This window comes from Aulonocara sp. 'chitande type north' Nkhata Bay, linkage group LG5 (assembly GCF_057382095.1).
Source record: "Aulonocara sp. 'chitande type north' Nkhata Bay isolate Kocher_YH1m ecotype deep benthic linkage group LG5, A_spYH_male_GT1.1, whole genome shotgun sequence".
NCBI classification, from domain to species: domain Eukaryota; kingdom Metazoa; phylum Chordata; class Actinopteri; order Cichliformes; family Cichlidae; genus Aulonocara; species Aulonocara sp. 'chitande type north' Nkhata Bay.
Window position 1 is genome coordinate 31,113,839 of NC_141348.1, and position 15,793 is coordinate 31,129,631.

A 15,793-nucleotide genomic window follows, 5' to 3' on the forward strand; every position below is an offset into this window, starting at 1 on the left:
TACCTTGCTCAGGGGTACCTCAGGGTAGCCGTTAAGTGGATTCGAACCGCCGACCTTCCGATCATGGGGCGACCTCTTTACCTACTGAGCTATCCCTGCCCCCTAGCAAGTACCATAAGGACATCTTGAAATGAGAATCGGTTAGTACAGTCACTTCGCACAAAGATTTGTAGCACTGTCATATGCCAATGAGAAACACACCAATACCATTGATGTAAAAATACTGAAATTGTTACTTTACAGAATTGCTAGATGACCAGATGCTGGGGGCAGAGGAAGCATGTTCACTGCAGACCAAGTGACCCATATAGTCATTATGGCGATTGCAAATAATCCTATACTTGGAAATAAACACTTGTGTTTGTTTTGATGTACTTGAAGTTTGGATCCCTCTATGCTTATGGATCTATGACAGAAGTATGAGCTCAAACTGACATAGCCTACCTTGTGCACAGAGAAAGCAAAAGCCAGATGTGTTTTGAATTCATAGCCATCAGTGTGCAGTTGGCGCATTGTGTGCTTAGTAGATGATGGCTTGTGTGTACTGTTTGATACGGAAACACCATTTTTACGAAGGTGTGAAGAGTTAGTCTAGCTGTGTTTGCTTTTGCAAGAGAACTACAATGTTTTGATTATTGGGTGACAGGTTTTCTTATTTGTGTGAAGAGTTTTGCAAAATTAGCCAATAGTTACAAAAAATGTGCTTAAGCAATCAGAAAAAACTGTAATATCCACTAGATTTTACAGTTTTTTATGATTGCTTAAGCACATTTTTTGTAACTATTGGCTAATTTTGCAAAACTCTACACACAAATAAAAAAACCTGTCACCCAATTATCAAAACATTGTAGTTCTCTTGCAAAAGCGACCACAGCTAGATTAACCCCTCACACCTTTGTAAAAATGGTGTTTTCGTATCAAACAGTACACACAAGCCATCATCTACTAAGCACACAATGCGCCAACTGCACACTGATGGTATGAATACAAAACACATCTGGCTTTCGCTTTCTCTGTGTACAGATGTCAATTTGAGGTCACACCTTTGTCATAGTGTCATGTAAACATACAAGGATCCAAACGTCAAGTATTGGTGTTTATTCACACTCATCAAAACCAAGACAAAGTCAGAACACAAAATAGGAATGCCACAAATAAAAGGAAAAAAAAAGACAATCAGCCTACATCATGTCGTCTTTCTGGGTCCGGCCACAAAATTTCGTCCACATCGCATGCGACATCCTCCAGTCCAAGGCACCGGGGAAAATATCTCCTTGCATGCCGTATCCAGGCCTGACATGATGCCTGGTCAATATCTCCACATGCCTCCTCCATTGCCTGTAAAAGGGCTACCTGTTGATGAGGATGACGGTCATACACTTTCCAGCGCCAGGCAGAGAAGAACTCCTCGATGGGATTCAAGAATGGAGAGTATGGAGGGAGGTTGAGTGCCATGAAGGATGGGTGGTCTGTAAACCAGTTGCGGACCAAAGCAGCCCTATGGAAACTAACATTGTCCCATATGATGACATATCGGGTCTGCTCTGGTCTCTGAACAGTGAGCATGTCATGCAAGGTGTCCAGGAATGCAATAATGTGTGCAGTGTTGTATGGGCCTATGGTTGCATGATGGTGAACAACACCATTTTGGCTTATAGCTGCACACATGGTTATGTTACCACCACGTTGTCCTGGGACATTGATGATGGCACGGTGTCCAATGATGTTCCTGCCACGTCTCCTGGTTTTACTGAGGTTAAAACCGGCCTCATCTACAAAAAGTAGCTCATGTCCCATTGCATCTGCTTCTAGTTCCATCACTCTCTGGACAAGACGAAACAAATGCAACACATCAGGCCCATGCACAGCACTACAGTATGCACTTCCAAATTCAGAACCAATGACACTAGCTTACCTGCACATAGTCATATCGCAGTTGCTTTACACGTTCTGTGTTTCTCTCGAAAGGAACTCTGTAAATTTGCTTCATTCTTATTCTGTGGCGCGCAAGTACACGACTTAGTGTAGAAATGCTTGCACTGTGTATATTTTGAAAGATGGTGTCATCATCCATTATGCGCTGCTGTATTTCACGCAGTCTTATTGCATTATTGGCAATCACCATGTTCACTATATGGGTCTCCTGCTCTGGAGTGAACATTCTGCCTCTGCCCCCAACATCTGGACGTCTAGCAATTCTGTAAAATAACAATTTCAGTATTTTTGCATGTATGGTACTGTTGTGTTTCTCATTAGAGTATGGCAGTGCTACAAAGTACTTACCGATTCTCATTTCGGAATGTCCTAATGATGCTTGCCACAGTGTAGCGGCTCAGTTTAGGCTGAACACGTTGGCCAGCTTCCCTCAGGGTCATCCCATGGTTGATAACATGGTCCACTATTGTAGCTCTGGTGTCATCAGTTATTCTGTTTTGTACTCTTCTTACCCTTCCTCTTTCCCCTCCTCGTCCTCTTCTTGCTCCTCCACGTCCTCTTCCTCCGTCCTCTTCTTGCTCCTCCACGTCCTCTTCCTCCAACCTCTTCACCTCCACGTCCTCTTCCTCCAACCTCTTCACCTCCACGTCCTCTTCCTCCAACCTCTTCACCTCCACGTCCTCTCCCTCGGCCTCCTCTGATTCTCACTCTTCTCGCTCTTACTGCTCCTTCCATTGTACTCCACATGGACAGCTTACCTGTGGCCTGTTCATAGTGCTTAGGCTGATTGCAAAGTGAACTAATTATCTAAAAAAGTTTTCACATGTGAAAGTGTGCCAGACAGTTGGCAAATTAGTGTTAATGATAGCCATACATGTGTATACTTTTGCTAGGAGTGTGTTGGAAATTTGGTAATTGAGTGTTGTGCAGTGAATTGTGCCTACAGTTTTGCAAAGTGTGTGTTACAAAATTGCAAACTGAGTGCAAAGCAGTTTTTGTGCTTTTAGTTTTGCAAACTCAGTGAGTGGTTTTGCTATAAGTCTGAATAGTTTTAGAAATTGTGCTACAGGAATCACAGTTTGGGTTTAGGCATTCGGAAAAAACTGTAAAAACGCCAAACCAAAAACTATACATGTTTTCATACACCCAGTGTCTCTTGTTTGTTTCTATGGAAATTGATAAATGCTGTAAATGTCAAAGCGACATTTCCTCTGGACAGAAATGTCTCCCTCTGGATCCTGGTGTACAAGCTTAAAAGGAAGTCTGAAACAACCACACACAAAAAACAACATGCACAAAAAAACATGTAATGCACATTATGGATAATGAGTACCAAATGTACTTTTATTGCTCTGAGGCCAGAAAAGTCACTGCCGCTGGATCCTCCGGGGTGTCCTTTGTTTGAAGTTGCGCTGTGTTTTTGTGCTCAGTCCCTGTCATTTGGATCAAAGACAAGATTACTGAGAGGTATTAGCTCATCATTACACTAATGCATGATTTCTTATCTGTAATTTTGTTTTTCTGTCTTTGTATATTCTCTGACAGGCCTGTTTCATATCACTTAATCACATTTTGGCTGACCTGCTCTGTCTTAGAAGTCATTGTTTTCTCAGGGTTTTTTTTTTTGTGTTTGTTTTCAGTCACCAAAGATTTTCCACCGCTCAAATTTTGATATTTGCAATATTGCAATATTGATACCTCTTTCATAAATGATGAACTTCACAGAGCTTTGGTTCTAATGTACTATGCCATGTTATGCACATGGGTATATAAGCTGAATTTTTTATAAGTGAGCCCTGAACAGCATTCGTATGCATGTTCATCCGTGACTGTCTATCAGCGCCTGATGTGAGTACTTAATTAGAAAGGGTAGGACAAAGTGACACCAACTGTTTCTCAAGATAAGTTTTTGTTTGCTTCGAGCACAACATTATGCTGCTGATATGCCGATGTCTATGTATTTGAAATGATTTGATTCACAGCAATTTTTTTTTTAGCTATGACTTTTCAAAGTTAAAGTGTTCTCGAGGCTCTTTGCCATCTGTGCCTGATTGATGGTTGGGTGGATTTGAAGTCACATAAGGCTACCAAGAAAGTTACCAATCACAACACAGCCATCTACCTGATCCATCTGTGTGTCAAACCCCAGCACTGAACCCATGTTACACACATGTTACGCACAAGGCCCTGTTCCTTAAAGGGAAAGGCTGGGTCAGCAGAAAGCGAATCAGAGCTCATGAGTTAAACATGAGCATCGCGTGCATGTTGTCACATGGATAAATGAAAGCTTGACTAGACGAATCTCGAGTGATGCTTCAAAGCATCGGTTTTCAACTTCAGCATGTCAGTTGGTGATATTTAAATGTGTCAGGGGAAGCACGTGTTTCCACTTGTGAGCAGTCTTTAGAAAAAGGTAAGCTAGCGAGTCGCTTCTAAGCTTTACATCCATACAAATGCCCTGCCGGCCATATGGGGAAAGGAGTGGTTTTGATCTTCTGTTTGTCCTTTAAGCGCATTGTTACAGCTCTACAGCAGTAAAAAGGAGGTTGTGTGGAAAGGTTCAGCGTATAGCAAAATCGGATTTGTTTTCACTTAAATGCTTGTACAAATATATACATCCTCGTACATACACATGTACCACATACTTACTCATACCAGTGACTTTGCATGACTTTCTGATGATTTATGCAGCCATCAAAGTGGCACAGCACACAGGATCACTGAATTTATTAACAAGCAGTGTAGACTGAGCTGTGTTAACCACCCAACATCTTGGAAACTCACAAGCAGGTCATTTTGTGTTTGTGACCTTGGTGGATTCTTAATTCAGACGTGTAGAGCGGGCATGAAACTGTCTCCTTCACCTCCCATAACACTGAATAATTAAACTCTGAGCTTTTAGGGATGAACATCATGTGGCAGAGGAGACAGGGAGCAAAGGGAGAGAGGAGAAGTGGCTGGTGGGAAAGGCTTAGATGGCTTCAGGGTGGAGGGGTGGAGATGAATTGAGAAGAGTGTTGCTGTTGTTTCTTGTTTTTGTTGTTGTTGTTATTTTCCATTAAGAGCATGTTTTTGTTATAATTCTAGTAGTGACATGTTTAATTGAGGAACTAGCATGTTTAAAAGAACACGGGATCGTAATGTGAGTCTCCAGCAGAGATTAAAGATGTTCTGTGCATTCCATGGTTTGTATTAGTGTCGGCAGTTTAACGCTGCACCTGTTGTGGCTTTAGCAGGCCTACTGTGTGCCGGTGCTTCACTCCCACCGATTCAGCTGCCATCCATTTCTCCTGAGAAACCAGCCCACGCAGCAATTAACTACACAGCTATAAAAGCTGAGAAGACGAGCTGCCCGGTTTCAGAGTGTGAGTGCCAGCTTCAGTACTGTGGTGAGCTTGAGGTGTGTTTCTAAACTGCTAGTGAGTAGCTGTGTTTGTTTGCCTGTAGAGTTTTCCACAGTAGTGTGCTTTGCTTCAGTGCTTTGAGCAGCTGTGAGCAGCAGTTACCTTTTGTTAGTAGAAGTGCTTTTCAATGAACCATTTGTTAACACCTTGGGCTTGCTAATATTTTGTTGTTAGACTGACATAAAATGATACATGTATTTGTGTTGCATACAAATGTTCATTATTTGGATCTTAAATTAATTCTTGTTTGGATTCTGGGCACTTCTGAATTGCAAAGATGCCAACTGACAGATAGATATGTTTTTTTTATTAACTCTTTATAGTGAAACAAAACACTGGGATAAACACACTGACACAAATAACCACTTATATCTACATATCTTTACATATGTATTGTAACCCATGTCCAAAAAACATGTAACAGAAATTTAGTTTCTCTTGTGCTCTTGTGGGCTTCCCGCATAGCTTCATCTTCTATTTCTGGGAGTCTTGTTCTGACCACATTTACTAGTTTTCCTTATTTGCACTGTAGCTCTCATTACAGTTTTTTCTGAATGCTTAAACCCTAACTGTGATTCCTGTAGCACGATCTCTAAAACTATTCAGACTTATAGCAAAACCACTCACTGAGTTTGCAAAACTAAAAGCACAAAAACTGCTTTGCACTCAGTTTGCAATTTTGTAACACACACTTTGCAAAACTGTAGGCACAATTCACTGCACAACACTCAATTACCAAATTTCCAACACACTCCTAGCAAAAGTATACACATGTATGGCTATCATTAACACTAATTTGCCAACTGTCTGGCACACTTTCACATGTGAAAACTTTTTTAGATAATTAGTTCACTTTGCAATCAGCCTAAGCACTATAATACAGGTAAGCTGTGTGTGCAGAGTACAATGGAGGGAGCAGGAAGAGTGAGAAGTAGAGGAGGCCGAGGAAGAGGACGTGGAGGTGAAGAAGTAGGATGAAGAGGACGACAAGGACAAGGAGGAGCAAGAAGAAGACGAGGAGGGGGGAGAGGAAGATGAGGAGGGGGGAGAGGAAGGGTAGGAAGAGTAAGAAATAGAATTGCTGATGACATCAGAGCTACAATAGTGGACCATGTAATCAACCGTGGAATGACCCTGAGGGTAGCTGGCCAACGGGTCCAGCCTAACTCGAGCCGCTACACTGTAGCAAGTACCATAAGGACATCTTGAAATGAGAATCGGTTAGTACAGTCACTTCGCACAAAGATTTGTAGCACTGCCATATGCCAATGAGAAACACACCAATACCATAGATGTAAAAATACTGAAATTGTTACTTTACAGAATTGCTAGATGACCAGATGCTGGGGCAGAGGAAGCATGTTCACTGCAGACCAAGTAACCCATATAGTCATTATGGCGATTGCAAATAATCCTATACTTGGAAATAAACACTTGTGTTTGTTTTGATGTGTTTGAATAAACAGCAGTACTTGAAGTTTGGATCCCTCTATGCTTATGGATCTATGACAGAAGTATGAGCTCAAACTGACATAGCCTACCTTGTGCACAGAGAAAGCAAAAGCCAGATGTGTTTTGTATTCATACCATCAGTGTGCAGTTGGCGCATTGTGTGCTTAGTAGATGATGGCTTGTGTGTACTGTTTGATACGGAAACACCATTTTTACGAAGGTGTGAAGAGTTAATCTAGCTGTGTTTGCTTTTGCAAGAGAACTACAATGTTTTGATTATTGGGTGACAGGTTTTCTTATTTGTGTGAAGAGTTTTGCAAAATTAGCCAATAGTTACAAAAAATGTGCTTAAGCAATCAGAAAAAACTGTAAATAATGGTGATTTGCAGAAATATTAAATCCACTGGACTTCAAAACTATAGAGGAAATCCAGCTGTGTCTTGCTCTCCTGCCCACTGATGCACTTTCAACTTGAACCTATTAGACCTCCACCCATGTAGGACTGAACAGGTGAGTTTTAAATGTAACAGTCACAGAGCAAACTGAAGCTGAGAGCAGAATGAACCACCACTGTGATGTGCTGGTTGTTTCCATTACACGGAGCATTATTGCTGTCACGGTCTATTTGCCTCACCTGTTCGCACACATACTCTAACACACACTCTGCCCCTCAGGCCACAGTGCTTATAAAGATTAAAGGCTTAAATGCAACTCACAGACAGAGAAACAGAATGGTTTGATACATAAATACAGAGGGTGGACATCATTAGTAGAATAATCAAAACACCCTCATTTTTTATTCTAATACTGCACATAAATTAACTGTGTATATATTCTAAAAACACCATGGGTCTTTAGTTACCATAGTGCTGTTGTTACTGGCCGGTAAACCCATGTATTGTAAACCCATTATAAATCCACTGAGTAATAATTTCTGACTTCTGGGAATTTCTGCTAATAAACTAAAAAAATGTTCTCGATTGTAGTATTTTCTCCAGAGCTCAGAAATGGCAGAAAATCATAGAAAAGAAGAAGAAGGAATCCGATTTCAAAGCAATTTGCATTATTCATCAACACCTACTACAAACTGCTGGAGGGAAGGCTCCGGGTTTATAATGAGAATATTACTTAAAGAATAATGCAACTTACCATATGCTGCAACTTTTCCAAAGAACAGCTTGAGCCGATGAAGTAAAGTCTAAGGTCAGCCTTTCCTTCCTCGCATATCTCCTCTTAACTCAATGTCTTTATAACTACATTATAATTTCTGTATGGACGGAAAGAGTTCGGTGGTTAGCACTTTTGCCTCAGAGCACGAAGCTTCAGAGTCCAGAGAGTACATAGCCTCAGGTTCAGTTTCAGCTGAGATGGGCTCCAACTTCCCATAACCATAGTTAGATAAACAGTTAAGAAAAATGATGAACAGGCAGATGACAGATGTAGAGGGATTTACAGCAACAAATGTTACTGTAGGTTGTAATAATCTCTAGAAGCCTTTGGGGTTCGTTTTTTTTCATACGACTGTTAGAGTGCAGAAAGTGTCAGTCACTTTTTTGTAAGCATTAGGGAGAAACTGATGCAAGAGAACACTGTTGGCTGAAATTTATATCCCATTAATACAAAAGTTGATAATATAATACTGTATAAACACTGGAAACGGGTACATCAGTGAGACAGCTCAGGCTGAGTTGGTTTGGACGTGTGAAAAGGAGGAATACTGCATATATTGGATAAAGGATCTTGAATATGGAGCTGCCAGGAAGGAAGAAAAGAAGAAGACCACAGTGGAGGTTCAAGGATGTAGTGGAGGAGGTCATGCTGAGTGTTGCAGTAGGGGCAGGTGATTCACTGAGGTGACCATTAACAGGAGCAGCTGAAAGATATAACTGCTCACTTTTACCAATCATCATTCACAAATACTGAATTTTCTGGTAACTGTTTTCTGCAGTTGATTGTGCAGTGTCAATCTCGTGCTGGTTTTTGACTACACAGAATCAACCTGATCAAAGCCCAGTTAAGATGGTTTAGGTTGCGGCCGGCAGTGGGTGACACAGTGTGTCATAAAACATTAAAACATGGATGTTGCATCTGGGAGGTCACAGCACGGGTGGAGTCGTACCTGACTGCTCTCTCAAGTCTGGCATGGTTGACCAGTATGAGCACAGAGCGCTCTGCCAAACGCCTTTTTTCCTACCACTCACCTACGTACAACTGCAAGAACTGGTGAAGCAAAAAATGAATAACGCTGCCAGTGTGTGTTAGTCAGAACTGTGAAATTGAGTAACACAACACAGCCAGTGTTGTATACACCCCTAAAGTTGCCATTGTCTGTTTACATTAAAGTCTTGTAAGCATGATTGATCAATGGGTAATGTTTAGTCTGTCACATCTCTCAGACATGTAAAGGGATGTAATAATTAGATGAGATACAATGACCACTGATTACCTTCATGTACTTCATAATATAATGGAATGGAGAGTACACATTCTTTAGGACTCACGAAAGAAATCGTAATTAGAAACAATGAGAAACATTGCTTTGCCCTCCTCTGCATCTTCTCAGAGCTTTCCAAATTTATTTTGCTATGCCCCCAAGGTGGAACAAGTGCTGTAATTGGTGAGAACTGTCCCATTTACACACTTAGGCGCACAGCAGGAAGGAGGAAGCTGCTGTGATGTCGATAGCGATTACAGCTACAGGTTAAATCTCCTGAGCCGCAGATCGACCGAAGCTCTCTGCTGACTGTTGTCACCTTAAATGCAATCCGACAAGAATGAGCAGCAAAGGAGAGAAAGACAAAGTTTTACCATGCAGCTGCCACAGTTTGGTCTCTGCTGCTTTCTGTGCTAAGAGAATAAAAAAATGAAAGGAGTCATGTTCAGACAGTCAGCTGAAATCTGTTTCATCTGCACATCAGGTATTTATTTAATTTTGCATTATACATCATAACCAGATCACTGTTTACTTTGCAGCTTAACACAGACATAAACAAACCATAACATGTAGATTGATATTTAGCAATTTCAGGTCGAAGAAGTACGGTTACTTCCTTTAATACTTCCTTACATAAATAAAAGAGCAAAAGCATAAAGGGTCATATTTTTCTGATCACTCTTTGCATGCAAATAATTATCATGAGCACATCTATAATGATAAAAGCCCCATCCGTATATGAAGATCAACATTTGGGTAAAATAAATGAAGCTAAAAAACCTTTTACATGGAACATGACTAATGTACCCCTCTGCTGTTACACCCATTCTTTAAGCAAGAATGGTTTCCTGCTGTATGTAGCAGACTGCAGTGTGGCATAAGCGAGCCAGGTGGGGAACACTTTGACCACACATTGGTGGACATACATGCACATGACCAATAGAAATGCAGAGTGACAGGAGTGGGCATTTATAGCACACATAAAAACCATGAGTGATCATAAAAACTTTTTTGGGGGTCCCCTCAAACCTAGTAGTCAGTGCAGTGCATAATACATTTTATTGTGAAAGGGCTTTAATGCTGACATCCCTTAAACCTGCATTAATGGGTGCCAAACAAGTCGTCTTGCTGCGTCAGGAAAATAACCCTCTCACTAATTAAAAGAAATGAAATCTTATTATTGAATATAGCATAATGCTCCTTTTGCTTATTGGATAAGCAGAAGAAAATTGATGGAGTTTGTCATGTATTATATTATTAGGTTTGCTTCAGTCCACCAAACAATGATAGTTGTTACATCCTTATTTATAGAATCTATGGTACAATTGCAAGAGGTTCCTGACGGGTTACTGGTCGCACAGGATCAACAGCCAGGTCTACATTCTTTCTGCTGGGATCATTGCTAATCCATGAAGTGTGTCAAAGTGAAAGAAGAAAGATTATTGTCAACAACGACCATCACACACGTTACATAACTACATGGAGAGGACGTTGTGATATCTTTAGAGGGTGTGGATTCACTGAGTTAAAATATGGAAACTGTGTCTCAGTAAAAGTGTGTCTGAAGGTGTGTATGTGTGTGTCAGTATCAGGATCAGAGAATGACAGTTTTCCTTTGGCCCAGTCCAGATGAACTCTGATCCTCTGAAATCTCTTTCTTATTGAGAGAACAGTTGGGGGGCCGTCACTGGAGTTTGCTGTGTACTCACCATCACAGAAAACAAGTTTTAATAAGTTACATTTTTTGTCTTCACTGTTGGCAGATCTCGAAAAGACTCCTAGTGCCCAGACTGGACTGTCTCCAACTTCAGCATCCCAGCTGTGAATATCTGAGTTGAAGCCCTCAGAGCCGAGGACGGAAGGATAGAGATAAATCCTTTCAGGGTTTTCGGGAACCTTCTGTTTCCTTGCACGTCTCACACTGGTTAGATTTTCAGACAAGATGAGATCTGGATGAGCAGTGTTTGGATCCAAAATCACAGGAGTATATGAAATAATGTCCTTCATGTTGCTCCAGATGTTGAAGGACAAGTTACCCAGGTGTTCAGCAACATCAATCAGAGCACCTGAGACCAGTTGAGGAACATCAAGCACGGATAGCTGCTGGACTCTTTTCACTGCAGCTTTGTAGTTGTGTAGGAAAGAGATGTCTTCAGCTCTCACCTCCCTCTCTGTGGCTCTGATTGTGCCTGAAAGATCTGCAATCTTTCTGCTCAGAGTTTCAATCTTTACCTTCATCTTCTGACTCTTTTGCTTCTCTTCATCTTTTAGAGCAGCAATCCTGGCATCCTCTTCGTTTTGTAGAAACTGGCGAAGCCTCATAAACTGCTGCTTAATCTGCTTTTCTGTCTCCTGGGTTTGAACACTAATGTGTTCTGCAGTTTGCACACATTTCCCTTTAACTTCCTCGTAGAGCTTCAGTTTCTCCTTTAAAGGCTTCAGACATTCCTGGAGCTCCTGTTTGTGAGTGTGCGCAGCTTCATTGATGGGGCTGAATCTGTGGTTGACGTGCACTGCTGAATCTCGACAGACAACACACGCTGGCTCCTGATGGTCCAGACAGAAGAGCCTGAGATTCTCAGAATGCACAGTGCAAAGTGTCTGGGAACCTCTTGAAGCTCTCTGTTCTGTGTTCTGTAAATACGCCTCACATAGGTTCTTCAAAGCCAGGTTACGGGGTGGATTACTCTGTAAAGATATCATCTTACAAACCGGACATTGCTTTATTGGTTTGTCAAGCCACCATCTCTGCAGACAGGCTTTACAAAAGCTGTGGCTGCATGACAAGATAACAGGATCTTCAAAGATGTCATGGCAGATGGGACAGGAGAGATGGTCTTCTGACTGTGTGGTCATTTTCTCTCTGAAAGACGCTTTAAGCAGAGCAGATACACAGATAAAAAAAATCTTAAAGTTCCTTTACCCACCTAATCTTTTTCCCCCCTCAATGACCTCCACAAACATTCTAGTACTCACAGCATCAGGCGCTCTTTTCTGCAGCTCGTTTCCAGAGCAGACTTCGTAGTTTATGCTGATAGCGAAAGTAATTATCTGTCAATGTGTGTCTGTATTCTCTGCACAACTGCTCACATGAATCTGTGAATTCACTTTTATTGGTTGCCTCAGGTCGAGTAAGTCAGCAATGGGGTGGAGTTTTATTTCACCCTGTTGTTCTGGCTTTGTCCTTTTGCTGATGCTTTCACAGATGAGGAAACCCAGCTTTTGTGCTCTGGTACAACTGCAATGGTGGAAAAAAATCCCACTGATGATGCAGAGGCCTCAAAAATGCATAAAATCTCATGTATCAAATATGTTACACATCACAATAGATAGATGTATGTGTAATATTTCTTTGCTACGCTTCTTTCTACTTCCTGATACAAATATAGCACTTTCCATTTATTTTAAAGCTTTGAAAACATATATCTACAAATTTATTGTGCTGCTATAATATAAATAAAGCTGCCCTGCAGTATATAAATAATTAAAATGATCCACTTTATATACAAATTAATTAATTAATATGTTTGATCTGTTGTATTGTATAAGAGTATGCATGCTTTTAAGATTTTTTTTGCTTTAAGAGTACTTTTACTTTAGATACTTCAACTCTATTTTGATGCTAAAACATACTTTGACTTTACTACAAATATGAATTTTATTTATATTTATTCATATTTAATTTATAAATAAACTTATAATAAAACTATATTCTTATAAATAAACACTGCTGCTGTAATGGAATCTGAAGATTCATGTAAATTCATGCATTGAAACATTACGATTATTCTGACGGACAGTTGTTAGTTAAGATAGCTGTAATTGTAACTTGTGCATGTTCTGACTTTTCTATTCACTTGTAATTTAAACAAAGAGAACAATGCTCTCTTTACCTTGACTGTAGTAGATAAAGGGCAATGATTTGTCAGTTCGTCAGTTAGGGCTTGGTTACTGGTTACTCGGGACCAGCTGCCAACTCTACATTCTTTTAAGCTTCGCCTCTAGAGCATCTGTAATTTTACAAGCAGATTTACAAACTTAAACTACGTCCACAAGACCCGTTGACACCTTGTAATACAAAACATAACGTAAATAAGAAAAATATAATTAATCTGTCACACACCGAGACCTTTTTCAAATTCACTCTGGCTATAAACAAGTTACAAAACTCATTAGTTCTTAATAGGAAAGCATGCACTCCATAAACAACAACAACAGAATCTTGATTCTCTGCAGGGGCAAACTGAGTGTTGAATATTGTATTATAAATGACAATAATTCAAACAAATACATTCACCAAAGTGCCAACCCGCAGGTTTCATACAATATACGTCCTGTAGAGTCTTTCAGTGGTCACTTTTACATTACAGCAGCAACACAGCTAAAATTTAGCCTGACTATTGTTTGCTCTAGACCTTCACTTAGGAGAACTGCTGTCATCAGTTAATAAGAAATAGCTGTATTTCTGCAATAATGACTAATCCTCAGTACATGGGAGAACTTCTCAATCAGGTGAGCTACAATGGCAGCCAGCTGCTGATATTGTTGAAAGATTAAATGGCCTTTTACGATTTAAGGTTAATTTGGATAATAACTGTCACAGTCCTGGGTCTGCGACCCAGTGTTTTGAGTTTTGTACTATTATTGATCTTTGATTTCATCATAAGTTTTCACTGCTAGTGTCTTGGTTTCATTTTTCAGTATTTCCAGCTCCCTCGTTCTTTACTATATTATGACTTCTAGTCTTTAGGTTTTGATCATGTGCCTCCCCTGTGTTCTGTGTTATGTCTACACCTTCCTGTCCCACGTTTCAGGCCTCTGTGTTCTGTCTTCATTGTCATCCTTGCCTCCATGTTTGTGTGTTTCCTGCTTTACTTTGAAAGTCCATGTCCTATGTCAGTGTAATCTGTTTTGCTTCCTCCCGGTCTCTTCTTGTCTGATTAGTGTCAGCTGTGTCTCCCTGCTGTGTGGCATTTCCTCGTTTCCCTCTGTGTGTATATACTGTGCGTGTTGACCTCTGTTCCTCGGCAGATCGTCTGCGTTATCTCTGCATACCTCTGCTCATCATCCCATGTGTATCTCTCCAAGCGTTTCGAGGTTTCAGGTTTTCTGTAGTTCTATGTTTCCAGTTCCATGTCTAGCTGTCCCCAGTTTAGGTTTTCGTTAGTTGTTTTGAAGTGTTTTTGCATCCAACAATAAAGGCTAGCTTTTTGTTTATCCTGCCTCATCTCCGTGTGTCTGCGCTTGGGTCCTCACACGTTTTGCTTCACTAACCGTGGCAATAATTTTGATTATTAAAACAACTTGAAATAAAAAGTAATAATAATGTAAGCTTTAATAACATAAAACATGATGAAAGCTAAAACTAAAACTGTAACAGAAGCGAGAGCAAATGCCCTGCTTGCTGTTTTAATTAGCAACATCCTTTGAGCTGCATGTGTGACATTATGCATTTTATTGATATATTGTAGATTAAAGTAAGTTAACAGCAAAAACAACTGTGCTTATTATAATTTTTAATATACATGGCCAATATACAACAACAAATAACAACTTTCCATATTACAGTCACTCACCATATAACTGTCCTTGCTGATCCAAGATTGAGGCATTAATATCAGTACAATGTGATACATGGGGAGCATGCATCATTAAGGCAAGATCAACAGTCATTCCCAGCTCCATACAGTGCTGTGAAAAAATATTTAACCCCTTCCTGATTTCTTAGTTTTTGCAAATAAGTCACTCTTAAATATTTCCTATCAGGAAACAAATTTTAATATTAGACAATAATAACCCAAGTAAATACAAATTGCAGTTTTAAATGATAATGTTATTTATTTAGAGGGGAAAAAACCTACCCAAAGCCACCTGGCCCTGTGTGAGAAAGCTATTTTTGGTTTCAACATTTAAGCTGAGTTTAATTTCACAACCCACACCCAGGCTGAATACTGCCGGACCTGTTGAATCAAGAAAGTATTTAAATTGAATTCACAACACTTTATTTTTATTCTTTTGATTCTATTAACTTGGCTTTGTATGATTTACAGTTTAATACGATCCTTATTTATCTCACACTGCTTCTTGTTTCAGGCCTTCAGTTCATCATTTTTCTGGAAAAATGGTGTTACCATGAAATAGACCGTCTTAACTACTGAGATTCTGGATTATAAAATATACAGGTTAGTGTTAGTGTTAAATTTAACACATAGAAAGTATCAAATGGAGAATTGTAGTCACCACTGATTGTCTTTGGTCCTACATACTAAACTGAATGGGAAAATCAGTAATTTCTCCCACTGAGAGTGTAGTGACAAAAGAGATTGTATGAGTGAGAATGTAAAAAGAGATGAAAAGTGAAACTGTCTAATTACTGTGAGATAAAACAGTGGATGACTTGCAGTCACATACATTTATATTTCATATTGATCCACACTTATTCAAGTTCTTTGAAAATTCTACATTAAGTTCACGCCACATGGAAGATACCAGTCCTATTGTGCTAAAAGAAGTACAACAATAACACAGTAGAAATCTGTGATCAATACATGCGCCTTAAACTGTTATT

At 40.0% G+C, this 15,793-nt stretch overlaps 2 protein-coding genes across 2 annotated transcripts; both read right to left on the reverse strand.

The window, feature by feature from the left end:
• Positions 1 to 971: 971 nt before the first annotated feature.
• Positions 972 to 2,390, reverse strand: LOC147330998 (uncharacterized). Its single transcript, XM_086294269.1, has 3 exons — positions 2,284 to 2,390; positions 1,916 to 2,198; positions 972 to 1,824 (listed from the first exon to the last, which is right to left on the reverse strand). The coding sequence occupies exons 1-3, from the start codon at positions 2,373 to 2,375 to the stop codon at positions 1,177 to 1,179; spliced, it is 1,023 nt and encodes a 340-aa protein (XP_086150395.1). The 5' UTR covers positions 2,376 to 2,390; the 3' UTR covers positions 972 to 1,176.
• A 7,372-nt stretch (positions 2,391 to 9,762) lies between these two features.
• On the reverse strand, positions 9,763 to 12,293 carry LOC147330999 (nuclear factor 7, ovary-like). Its single transcript, XM_086293017.1, has 2 exons — positions 12,202 to 12,293; positions 9,763 to 12,098 (listed from the first exon to the last, which is right to left on the reverse strand). The coding sequence occupies exon 2, from the start codon at positions 12,079 to 12,081 to the stop codon at positions 10,693 to 10,695; it is 1,389 nt and encodes a 462-aa protein (XP_086149143.1). The 5' UTR covers positions 12,082 to 12,098; positions 12,202 to 12,293; the 3' UTR covers positions 9,763 to 10,692.
• Between the last annotated feature and the right edge of the window lie 3,500 nt (positions 12,294 to 15,793).

Excerpts from the sequence above, each read along its gene's own strand:
- LOC147330998 (XM_086294269.1), bottom strand. The coding sequence starts at position 2,375 with ATGACCCTGAGGGAAGCTGGCCAACGTGTTCAGCCTAAACTGAGCCGC. Across the intron at positions 2,199-2,283 it reads ACATTCCGAAATGAGAATCG|AATTGCTAGACGTCCAGATG; the intron begins GTAAGTACTTTG and ends GTTATTTTACAG. Across the intron at positions 1,825-1,915 it reads TGCGATATGACTATGTGCAG|AGAGTGATGGAACTAGAAGC; the intron begins GTAAGCTAGTGT and ends CGTCTTGTCCAG.
- LOC147330999 (XM_086293017.1), bottom strand. The coding sequence starts at position 12,081 with ATGACCACACAGTCAGAAGACCATCTCTCCTGTCCCATCTGCCATGAC.